Below are 12,224 nucleotides of genomic sequence, written 5' to 3'. Positions count from 1 at the left end.
GCAAACGGGAGTGATGAAGATTGGTGTGAGATGTTTAGAGTAGCAAAACGACAAAAAGCTGGATGGGCGGTTGGGGATTAAGTTAATTCGGCCATATTGACATGTGGAGAATATTTTGATGAAAATTCTTCAAATAGTCCCTTGAGAATCGGCCCATTTAAGTAGAAAGCATCTTTCATCGGAAACATGAAGGAAACAAGCTCAGTCTGGATGCAGATGACTAAACTAATACAATTGACATTGACAGCTGTATATAAATGTCAGGCCTTCGAGAAGGTGGAAGGAAATCTGAACAGTTTGTTTGCACAAAAATTCAGGCTTCTGCTAGTAAGTGTAACCCACATAAAGAAAAATAAAGAGGAATCCTAAAGGCTATTAAAATTCACAAGTATGGAAGTTAAAATTGTATGATAAAAAGACGATTCGAATACCCATCAATACACTTACACAAAAGAGTGTACTGCGCCTTTAAGACTTGACGTGCCTGACTGTGGCCTTGCATACACGCACGAAGAGGAGAGCAGAGGACGAACATTCAGATAAATACGAACACAAACTTAAATACTTTTGGAGACTTGGAAACATTAGACACGCTTGATGAATAACAAAAGGCTTATTTGATCAATCTTCGAGCGTTTAGGTAAGTCTGAAGTTACCATGCTGTAACTTTGTTGTAATGCTATGTGTGGCTGTTAGCTAAATATTCCATCCTAGCTGTATGGGGATGACGTACTCTTGTTTTATTTATTTGATTTATATGGACATATTGATTTATATTTATTATTGACTGTTGTTCAGATTATGTTTATTTTTTCACGCCTACTCTCCTCCCAGTTAGAAGTTTGGATCGAGGATGATTTTGCGTGTGAGTGAGGGAACTGCTCACACGCTCGAAATTCAAGATGGCGTCCAAGACCCGCGAACTTCGTTTCTGAAGACAAACGTCCTCTTTATCTTGCTGCCGCCGCACGATGATGGACACTTCTCAAACTTTCTGCCAGACTGGTAAGAGTGTTGGAACATTCTGAACTCTGAATAGAAGTGCCAAATTTTGTATTTTGATATCACAATTGACATAGTTGTGGTTTTGGGCATTCAATGATGTAATTAATTGTATCATTTAAAAGAAGAGGGAAAAAACAAAGAGTTAACCCAGAAAGATAATTGAACGAAAGTGAATTAAACTCAATTTAGTGTTTTAGTACAAAATCTATATTTATCACATTTCCTTATTGGAAGGTTACCTTTAAATCCTTTGAACATTTTAAACTATTAACATTTTTTGTCACCTTCCCAATTCAACAACAACAAAAAACAACTTTTAAATATGTTTTTGATCATCACATCACCCCATTAGAGTTTGACAAAATTATTATGGAGCTGGAGAGTCCTCATTACAACCTTCATTTTGAGGTATGACTTGATGTGGGTTGTTATAAAAACATAATTCTGACCTTGATGCTGATAAACTGAACCAAAAACAAGTTTTTTGGTCATCATGTCATTCAGTGATAATATAGTTGCAAAATAATTCCACATTTAGAAATCGCCCATGGAGACCTTTTAATTTGAGATATGAGTAAATAAGGTTTGCTGCAAATAGATTTCTCACCTTGTTATTGGTGAATCAAAAACATGTTATTTTTTTGGGTCATCATGTCATCCAGTGATGGAGAATGTCTATACAAAATAATTACACATTGAGAAATCTCTCTTCCAGACCTTTAGTTTGGTGTGGTTTGTTGCAAACAGATTTTTGACCTGTTATCAGTCATCTTTAACCCAAAACTTTTTTTTTTGTTATCATATCATCCAAGTAAGACATATTGACAAATACAATTCTGAAAAACAGCTGCACAACAGAAGGGGAAAACAGAATCATATAAAAATACATTTATTCTGAACAGTTTCAAAATGTACTCACAGTAAGAAAAAAGACAAACACAAAAAAGTCATCAGTAATAGTAAGAGATCATGCACATTGCTTGGCCATTGCACAAGTGGAATATAGAACAAGGTGTTTCATTTATGTTTATTTCATGTGCCAAGAAAGCTTTAAAATCACTATGACAGAGAACAATTGATCACCCTAATATACTCTTAAATATATTATTTTTTCATTTTATTTTTTTTACAGTTAATTAGGGCATGCTAGTGTCAAAATGCTGACAGTAGTTGATTAGTGAGACATTATTAGACATGGAGACAATGAGTTCAAATGAAACTGTTGAGATTTACATTTCCTTTTCTTGATTTTATGTACACCTGTCGAGTTACAAAATTCAAGTTGTCATCTCATCGTGTGTGTTTGGCACCCATTTGTGACAATTTGGTAGAATTTTTGACAAAAGGTGATTGAGACGTCATTTGTATAAAACTGGTGCACTTTTACCAAGTGAACCCTGCTATATTGCGTTTTTCCCAAACAATTTTTTTATTTTATATTTTCATATATTTTTTTACAGTGGGACTTTTTAAGTGTGGTGGCACGTCGTGCAATTTAATTATTATTCCTCATAGCAGACAGAATACAGGACTGTATGCGCACTGTTTGTATGTGTTGTTGCTCCATATGTGTAGAAGCTACGTTTAGTGCCTTCGGACTCGCATTGTGAATGTCACCCAGAAAACAGGTGAGTTGTGATGTTAGCAATGCGGGCCCTCAGGTACTTTGTTGTCAATTTCAGCCAATAGCAGAGGGGGGAATAATGTCAAAATGGTTGACTCCTGTGATGGATAGAAACGTGTGAATTCATCTGCTTAAAAAAAATCAAACAGAGAGAGCAAGCATTGTGCAGTGCGTATGTAAATAACGCATTCTTATGCAGGTTTTGGCACGAGAGAGAACGGTATAACTTTCTAGGTTAGCTTTTAGCTAGCAGCATATCGCTTGATGCAATTTTAGGATTTGTTCAAAATTTCTGTTGTTTGAATATACAATGTTTTAGTCTCTTAGGCTTTATCGGCCAGCTTAGAGTAAACTTCAACTGGGAGTAACAAATATACAGTTTGAAGAAAACATGTTTTACCTCTTAATTGTAAAACTGAGTGAGCTAGCGTAGCGTGGGTCTTAATACAATTTCAGCAAAACGCAATAAACAGGGGTTCACTGTCTTGTGCTTTTTGGCACAATAAAGGTTTTAATCTTGCCTTCAAGTATTTGTCTAGTAGTCCAGTTTAAAACCAAATCTAAAGTTATATACATATTTTTTTCCGACTAAATACTTCATATTTCCCTGAAACACTTCCTACAGTCAAGCTTGGCATGTGAATCAAGTACTGTTAAATACGCAACTCTATCGGTTAAGAGTGTGAAAACATGACCCAGAACGATAGCGACTACCAGCATGAAAGAACTATTATTAAAAAGATAAGCCAACAAAGCCAACAATTGTAGCGCAATTGAAACACAACATTGTGTACTTACTGGGTAACAGTGTGCGTGTCTTTAGACGTTAGTACAGTTTGGATACTCCCTCGTTACAATTCTATCCATATTTCTCCCCATTGATCCTGGAAAGCAAGAAGACAAATAATTACACAGCAGTCATTACAGGCGAAGCTCTCAGTCCAATCCGAGCAACTTCTCTGTGCATCTAGCAGACAAATGGAGATGTTAAGGGGGGCGTGGCCTAGCGCCAAGTAGCTGATGGTAAGCTGATGAGGTCGGAATAAATGTAACGAGTGCGGCTGTTGGAAAATGTGCAGACGCCGGCTTGTTTGAAAGGTGAAACTTGACAGTCTCACAGTAGTGAGCACAAGTAAGGTCAGTATGAAGATAAATAAACTGACTGTAATAATAGCATGTAAAATAAAAATGAGGCAAAGGTAGTCACTCCATAGAAGGAAAAAAACAAACATTGATCCACCATGTGAATGCAGAATACAAAATAATTACAGATCTGGTGAGTCCTCATCTGGACATTTAGTTTGAGGTGCGACTTGATCTGGTTTGCTTCAAATATATTTCCGACCTTGATACTGGTACAGGTGAACCGAAAATATGTTTTTTGGTCATCACGCCATTCCATGGTGATATTTGTCAAATAAATAGACATTCGTAATTTTCTCATTACGACCATTAGTTGGAGGTGTGACTTGATGTGGTGTCTTACAAACAGATTTAACACCTTTTTATTGGTGACCTTCAATTGGATGTACGACTCGATATCGTTTTTTTTGCCAACCACATTATAATTGGATTTTGACCTTGCTGAAGATCTCAAACCAGAAAACCAATGTGGTGATTGTCAAGTGTTTTGGTGCTGATTTTTGAATGAGAGAGATTGAAAATGTCTATGCAGTGAGAACCGTAACTCTTAAACAGCTTAATAGAGTCCTAATCGGCCAACTTGTAGTTATTAGGCAGCAGGAGCCCGCTTGAGTAATCGTCACTCCGAACTGATTACTCCGCTCAGAGATTCAATTAAGAAATCAAAATTGCACCTTTCCAAATTCACTTTCTCAAATCTTTATTTTAACCTTTAGGAGAAGGTTAATGGATTCTTCTTCAAGTGGAAACACCGAGTTCATCTAAGCAGTTACAAAATGCAATAACACTTTTTTTCTGGGGAAAGGGGGTGCGGGGTTTGGAGCTGGTATGTATACGTTGCCGACAAATTGACTACATTTCCCATGAGCGCTTTCACCCATCACAGATGTTTGCTTGAAGATGATTTCTATCTCTCTTTTTTTTAATTAATCATTATTATTAAAATTATCTGTATATTTTTTGTACAGATTTTTTTAGGGAAAATATTTATAATTGTCATTTAAATTTTTTTCATTGCTTCAGCTGTTGTGCAATGCGCTATATAAATAATGTTGTATTGTATTGTATATTATTCACTGATTAAGTTTTAAGGTATATTTTTAAACGCCAGTGTTTCGTGACTTTTTTATAATTACTTGTTTTCAGTGCATTCTTTTAAAGTGAGCATTTTTTTATTCTGTTTTATTTCTGGACACAATTGACTTTTCTGTTTTTTTTTCAATTGGGTACAAACACATTCTGTTGGTTTTTTTTTTGTGGACAACGGCAATCAGGCAAACGCTTTTAATGTCTGAGCTATTAATCCTCATGTAATCCAAGGGGCGACCGTCTAACGGTGAGAGCCGATGATGGATCTGACGCTTTTGGCACACCTGATTGGAAACACTTCCATCTCAAAAGAAGACGCAAAGTGAGACTTGAGGGATTTGATGGTAAAAAAAAAGGTAAAAGACTTTCACCCTGCGAGCCTGAAAAAAGAAAACCGTCAACAACTGGCGCTTGTTTCACATTGGCGACCACTTGGAAAGAAAGAAGAAGCAGCAGCAGAAGAGGAAAACGTGTGAAGAAAAAAAGTCTGCAGCCTTCACATTTTGTGAGGTGAATGAACTGAATATCTGTCAATCAAAAGTATGCTTTATTGTCTGAGATTTTTTTTTACGTATTGGATCTCATTATTGGACGGCTTGGTGAGCTAGTGGTGAGTTCGTTTGCCTTTGCAGAAAGCGTACTCCAGCGTATTTCCCCTATTAAAAAAAAACAAAAACCACTTAGCTTCTGCTTGAATGCAAAATAACCTTATTCTGAATGTTATTGGCTAATTCCGAACCTGGCATTTGTTACTTTATATTTAATTGCTGTTTGGATTATGAAGGGCAAAGTTCCAAAGTTTAAGCAGCCCCGCTTGAACATGAGCAGGTGTACTTTACAGTGTGGCCAGTGAGTGAGCATGCTTTCAATAAATGACATTTATAAGCCTCTTGCCGTGACAGCCTCACTTCAAATCCCATATTTAGGTGTCACAAATGCTCCTGCGCTCCATTTCACGCTGTCATGTTCGTGTCCAAGCTGTCGTTTGTCAAGTGACGGCATTAAAAAAAAAGGAAACAAGCGTACCTCGTTTCCTGGCGTCCAACTCTTTTTCCATGTAGTCCTTCTGTGAGGGAAAGTCTGCGAGGTTGACCTTGGACATGTCGTCCTTCTGACTGACCGTGCTGATCACCTCGGGTTCCTTCTCCCGACGGTCCTCCGTCTCCACGTGGATCCAAGGGATTTTCCTTTTTTGGACAGAGCACAGAGTATGATGACCGTGAGAGGATTTGTCAATTTGAGAAGAGGTTGAGGCGTCCAAATTTGGGAAGGCTCACCTTTTGAACTTGTAGATGAAGAAGGCCGCTAAGCCCACAAACACCACGGAGATCAGCACCAACATGGCCGACCCGCTGTGGAGGGCGCTTGAATCCACCAGTGGCGCTAAAAAAAAAAAAAGAAAACTTAAATTAGTCAATACTGTGTGTTTGGATATCCAGCCCATGACAAATGTGCAACTATTCCCATTTGCGGGGTGTTTTTAAATCTACTGAAGCTTGATGAGGCAGCAAAGTTGGGCTAAATGGGTCGAAATCGTTTGGGACAAAATGAAACTAAAATCTCTGTCACTTCCTGTTTACGTTGTGTTTTGACATGTTCTGCAGCCCGTCTTGGCAGCAAACGGGCAGGGCCTAATTTATCGTTTCTGTTCCGTACCATATAGCGACAAAAAAATGTCGTCTTCCTCTTTATATATTATCTTCTGCAGCCCGTCGAGGCAGCAGACTAAGTCTGAATTCATTTTGCTCTGCGCTGGTTGCTGTGAAGCGGTAAAATTGATTATTCCACCATTGTCTGAAGATTCAGCAACAACTTCACAACGCAAACGTTAGATTGATCGTGTTCAAAATAAACAGCAGAATAATCCAAAATGGATCCATCAATTTATCACATCTGTCACTCTGAGGCAGACACGATTTGACCTCCTCGGGGTACAAAAGGGAGCACTCCCTGGGGTCTGTCATGTACAAGTCCATTTTGCACTGTCATGGTTTTTTAAATGCTGAGAAGCAATATTCAAAGTTTGTCCCCCTCCTCCTCTCGCGCTCCTCAAGGAAGGACTATGAAGCGTGACCTTTTCGGGATCATCTTAAAAGGTGACGCAGGCCTTTGTACGGCGACACAAATGAAGACAGATCCATCGGCAGATGAAAAGGGTAAAGCCACGTAGGACCACCGTCCGCACGTTTTCGCGATATGCTAACGACAGCGCGACCCCGGCGGTCTTGGACGCCTTGCCGTCGATCACGTCATCGATTGCCCGCTGAAAGTCAAGCATGCGACGTACCCAGAGTTTGCTGAGTGATGTGGACGCTGATGCGAGTGTCAACCTTCAGCTCAAAGTGGACCAGACCTTGGTTGAGGAGGGTGACGAAAACGTCAGATATCTGTTTGGGATTGACGGCGGGGAACAAAACAAAAGAAAGAAAGTGAACCACCGTTTATCACAGGGATTGCAGACACACTTGCAGTTGGAGGAAATGTAACGTCGCTATGTCTGCAGTAGGTTATCATCAACGCTATTGAAACGTGAGATATTTCGTCTTCCTACCATCTCCAGTTCCTCCCGCGTTTGCCTCTTGTGCTCATTTGGCGTGAGCACATCGGGCAGGATGAAGAGCTCCGCCGTGGTTGGAAGTCCGGGATACAAAGACACCAGCAGCTGACTGGCAGGAACACCGGAAACCTGACAACAAAACATGAACCGGGAGGAAATACGGACTTTTGACATGGATGACATACGCATTTTCCACTTCTCTTTGAACTCCAAACCTCGATACGCGTGGCAGACGTGCTCACCACTTGTCCAAAGAATAGTCACAAAAGCTGAAATCGCTTCTTCTTTTCCTTGCGATTTGATATCAGCCCGTTCGGACAGCAAAGTAGTTTCGCCTCTGGCGGACAATTACTGTTGTCGCACTAGTCTGTTTTTGCTGCCCTCAGTCTCTTCGATGAAATTTGTGTGCTTACTGAATTATGCATTTTTGTGGTTCAACATCATCACAAAAAGTTCCCTCTTCCTCTTACACCTCTTTCCCTGCATTTTGATGATCCCTGCAGACCGTGAAGACCGGGGGTCTTCAATCCTGTTCCTCGAGGCCCTGACTGTTTTCATCTCTCCCTACTGCAGCACACCTGATTCAAATCAGGATCATAGCTTCTGCAGACCTTGCTGATTATCTGATCATTTGAATCAGGTGTGGAGAGGAAAACAGACAGGACACTGGCCCTCGCGGTACAGGATTGAGGACCTCTTGTTTAGACGGCAAACGTGTCGCCACTGTTTTAAGGACTGTTGCTTTCTTGCTATCCTCAGTCTCGGCTTGGCTAAAGTTGCAAACGTTTCTGCCAACGTGTCTTGTTCTTGTTCAATTCTGCATTTTTCTTTAATCACTTTCACCCGTTACTACCTTAAAGTGGAAAAAAACTAGCGCAGTAGAGCTGGTTGTCGACGTGACTTGACAATGCAAGCCATTGAAATGTACCCAAAGTCTGCTTGCTGTCATCACACATCAAGAAAGAAAAGAAATGAAAAAAAAAACAGGCAAAATCTCCGTCACGGCCCATAAAACATGACGAGCGCTGTAGCGGCATTGCACACAGGTATGAAAGAGTAATGACCCGGAGAGGTGCGGGTGGTCCGGTGCGTTGCGGTTGGGAGTTGACGTACCTGTGACAGGGCTGTCTGCGCCACGCGGCCTATGTCCTCCCTCCACTCAGGGATGTCAGGATTGTGCTCGTCAAGCGTCGGCGAAAAGGACAGCAGCAGCGACCTGAAAAACTCTGGCAAACAAAAAACAACAAGTAACGCCTTTGACTCATTTTCCTAAAAGTCGGAGTTAATTGGCGTCAAGATTTTCCGTGTTTGCTCGCTGTGACATTTCATCCACGTCGGCGAGCATCGACCACATGTTGCATATTCATGTCACCAATTAAAGTTGCACGCTAACCTTTAACTGTTATATCCCTGGAATCCTGCATCACCATGCTCCCAGAAGCCACCTGGACTGTCACCTTATTTGTTCCTTCCTTCTGGAACGTGTAGGAGATACTCCCATCCAGCGTTATAATAGGCTGCGTTAGCAAAAACAGAACGGAAAGAGAATAACACATACAGGGGCGGAGCTACATGGTGAGTCTGGACACCCGCACGTCAAGAGGAAGATTTTGACACCTGTGACTTTTCGGTCATTGTCACATGGATGCAGTGTTCTCAGACCCCTTGATACGCTACAACAGTGGTCCCCCGACCTTTGCTAACTTGACATGTCTGTCTGAAATGACGGTGGCAGGACAAGAGACAGGACAAAAAATCTTTATCATTAAATTGGGGACTCGTTTCACCTCAAGTTGCCAAAATGCTCCCTTACACGTGATCCATGTTGGGGTTTCAACTTCTTATGCTGCTATTATAGTGATTGCAGATAGATCACAAGATGTTTTTTTTTTTTGCCTCGATTAAAAAAAAAAAAACACGAGTACTACTGTACTACTACGACTTGTGTCTGGGGCATATTTTTTCCAACTTTTTTTTTTTTTTTTTCAAACATCCAGCGTCATAATAGTGTTAGCAAAGAGAAAACATCGAAAGAGAATAATGCATGCCTCAGAAAACATGACCTCTTAAAAGATTCACGGCGTGTGGACGCCGAAGGGAGGCTGCGCATAAACATGGGCCGACTGCATTTGCAGGAGGAGGAGATTGTCACCTCGGAGCTGTTGGCGATCCACCAGAAGAAGGTCAACGTCCTGATGTGACTCGGCCAGACCACCGCCGTCAGATTGGTCTCCTTCCCCCTGACGGCCACCAGAGGAACCGAGAGGTACACGCGCTCCACTGGACCTGTTGTAGCAACATTCACGCAAAATTTGTTTTCACACACACACAGCTGAAATATTACTAGATGGAATATTTGATTGACGTGTTCATTCATACGTATTTGTATTCATGAGCTTTCACATTTTCTTTTTTAATTTGTGTAGAACATAGCTCATTATTGTTTTATACTGATGGCTGACGTACTTATTTATTTATTACATTTTGAAGTTACTTTTGTGCATTATTTAACATATCAATTCATGTAAAAGCAATGAGCAAAATAAATACACCAAAAATTGATCTTTGTAATTATATTTTGAACATACTTTTAGCTAACTTAAATTTTTTTAAATGTACCTCCTTACTTCCTAACCTATTTCCAATATTTGCAACAAGACGTTTCCTTTTTTATTTACTAAATTCGGTTCCTATGATCAAGGTTTTTGTTCGTTAATTATTTTTAATGTATGATTGTTTTCCAGATTTTTTTGTCTCTTCTGTTTTGCTGTTTGGGTCACTTTGTTAGAAAACATTTGTAAACAAAATAATTTTTTGGGGGTGTAATAATTTTTTTTTAATGCACTCGTAGTTTATTAAAAAAGAAAAATAGTTTATTACCATTAACCTACGTCCAATATTCATAGACAATTTTTGATGATGCGATTTATGTGTATGTTCACGTATATCTATTTGCATATATGCGTGTATTTTTATTTTATTTTATACCATTTGATTAATCGTAATTAACTGGAAATATTTTGCGATTAATTAGTTAAAAAATGTAATCACTTGACAGCACTACAACAAATACGAACTGAGATTACATGAATGCGAATATCTTTTAGAATTTCAGATTTAATTCTTTCATTTTTATAAACGCTACATACTTTTCAATTAAGACTCTCACACATGCTGAACAGCATTCATTAAAGAGATAGCACCAACATCTCTCCTCACTGCAGTCTTGACATCCCTCGTTTCAAACCTGCGACATTCTCCCATCTCACAGCGCACTGTCGCTACTTCCCAAGTCCTAAAAGTACTCCATTAAAACGTGCAAAAGCCAAGAGACAATGTGTGAGTATTTGGTCTTGGCATACTGGTGATGTGCAGGTAGAGCACACAACTGTCAGATCCCAGGCTGTTCTCGGCCGCCGCCGTCACGCGGTAAATCCCCATGGCTCGGTAGGTGTGCTGGATGCCATCGTCGGCCCGGCTCAGGTTAGAGTAAGTGATCCGGATGCCGTCGCCAAAGTCGAGCTGGACGCTGGTCCTCATCGAGTCTCCCTGAGGACGGTGCAAGGGCGGGGGGGACAAAAGAAGAACCCAACACCTGTCAGCCTTGTAATAGAGCACGTCCTCGCCGTGCGCCGCTAAAGTGCTCGGCCTGAGCCGTCCCATCAGGTGTGTCACAAAGGCTTTGTTGCTGCTTACACACAGACGATGACAGGCAATCGAGTGAGAAAATACAACTGTGATGGTTAAAAAAAAAAAAAAGAAGTGTTTTCCCAAGCATCTCAAGGAAGAAGGCTTTATTCGCAGTTGTCTTTTACCATTAAGTCACCAGAAGCATGGAAATATTTTCCATGTTTTCCCCTCAAAGTCTAGGAAGTAATTAACGCTGCTGGTAGAGCTGAACGGGGCCCTCCAACCACCTGATCAAATGAAATGTGGTCCAATGAAATCAAAGTGAAAATCTTGGCATTTGAGTGTCAGCCATCTGTCTGGTTTACCTGCTTACAGTTGTGGCTCATTTAAGAAAATTCCAGAGACGGAGTTTTTGAAAGTGTACTACAAACCTTGGAGTTTGCCCAAATGTCTGCTTGTTCAATTTCATGCATGGCTCTGGAAGACTTTTTAGTATATATTGTTATGATCGAAATCGCTGAATCTTGGGCTAATTTATTGGCGGGCCCAATTTTAAAAATCATCTAATTGGGATTTCTTTTATCCTTTCAATATTGCCATTGTGAGTCAACGTCATTATTTTTTTTCCAAGGTCCTCTTCCTATGTATTTTTGGGGTGCAAAGCAAGGCAAGAAATTAAATTGTACAATAAAGTAACCAAATCATTAATAGGCCTGAATGATTAAGAAAAATAATTTATTGCAACTTCTATTCGTTACCACTGCGATTGCGATTTAATATGCAATTATTTCATCAAGGTTCTCATGTATTAAAAAAAAACAAGCAACTAAATATTCTGATTCAAAATCAACACTATCAGATTTATTATTAATAAATATTTTGCTCTTATTGGTTAGGCTTACGCAAAAAGGAAGGTATGTGAACCATGAATTAGTACAAAAGAATTCCTTTTTTTTTTTTTTTAAATAATGAATAAATAATTAACTATCTAGCCACTAGTTAAATAAAAAGTATATGCATCACAATTGACATCTTTTTTTGTTTTGTTTGGTTTCTCCCCAAAAAAAAAAAATTTCAATGTTGATTTGAACTGGGTTAATTGTTCAGCAGTAATTAATTGTAACGTTCTCGATGATTTCGATTGTCTTTTTCCATGATGCCGAATCCCCTAAATGA

General features: G+C 39.7%; 1 protein-coding gene and 1 long non-coding RNA gene across 5 annotated transcripts in view; one reads left to right on the top strand and one right to left on the bottom strand.

Moving 5' to 3' along the window:
• Positions 1-364: 364 nt before the first annotated feature.
• The window catches only part of LOC148330132 (uncharacterized), a 52,177-nt gene continuing 40,317 nt past the window's right edge, over positions 365-12,224 (top strand). For 2 of the 4 annotated variants that reach the window (XR_015845057.1, XR_015845058.1), the window contains exons 1-3: positions 365-640; positions 835-1,005; positions 9,554-9,684. This is a non-coding gene — a long non-coding RNA (uncharacterized LOC148330132). Of the gene's footprint in view, positions 641-834; positions 1,006-5,092; positions 5,217-9,553; positions 10,380-12,224 lie in introns of those variants that run through there. The other 2 variants (XR_015845056.1, XR_015845059.1) reach the window with 2 other exon arrangements.
• sorcs3b (sortilin related VPS10 domain containing receptor 3b) overlaps positions 1,879-12,224 on the bottom strand; it is a 51,738-nt gene continuing 41,392 nt past the window's right edge. Inside the window, exons 19-27 of the mRNA XM_088304583.1 lie at positions 10,781-10,967; positions 9,571-9,704; positions 8,812-8,935; positions 8,532-8,644; positions 7,413-7,547; positions 7,149-7,248; positions 6,139-6,244; positions 5,888-6,048; positions 1,879-3,513 (exon numbers count right to left, since the gene is read on the bottom strand). Coding sequence (XP_088160709.1) covers positions 3,449-3,513; positions 5,888-6,048; positions 6,139-6,244; positions 7,149-7,248; positions 7,413-7,547; positions 8,532-8,644; positions 8,812-8,935; positions 9,571-9,704; positions 10,781-10,967 — 1,125 coding nt within the window. The 3' untranslated portion in view covers positions 1,879-3,448. The remainder of the gene's footprint in view (positions 3,514-5,887; positions 6,049-6,138; positions 6,245-7,148; positions 7,249-7,412; positions 7,548-8,531; positions 8,645-8,811; positions 8,936-9,570; positions 9,705-10,780; positions 10,968-12,224) is intronic.

Source organism: Idiotropiscis lumnitzeri, chromosome 9 (genome assembly GCF_059441095.1).
Source record: "Idiotropiscis lumnitzeri isolate Australia: NSW breed Sydney's pygmy pipehorse chromosome 9, RoL_Ilum_1.0, whole genome shotgun sequence".
Taxonomy (NCBI): domain Eukaryota; kingdom Metazoa; phylum Chordata; class Actinopteri; order Syngnathiformes; family Syngnathidae; genus Idiotropiscis; species Idiotropiscis lumnitzeri.
This window is presented reverse-complemented; position numbering and strand designations above follow the sequence as displayed.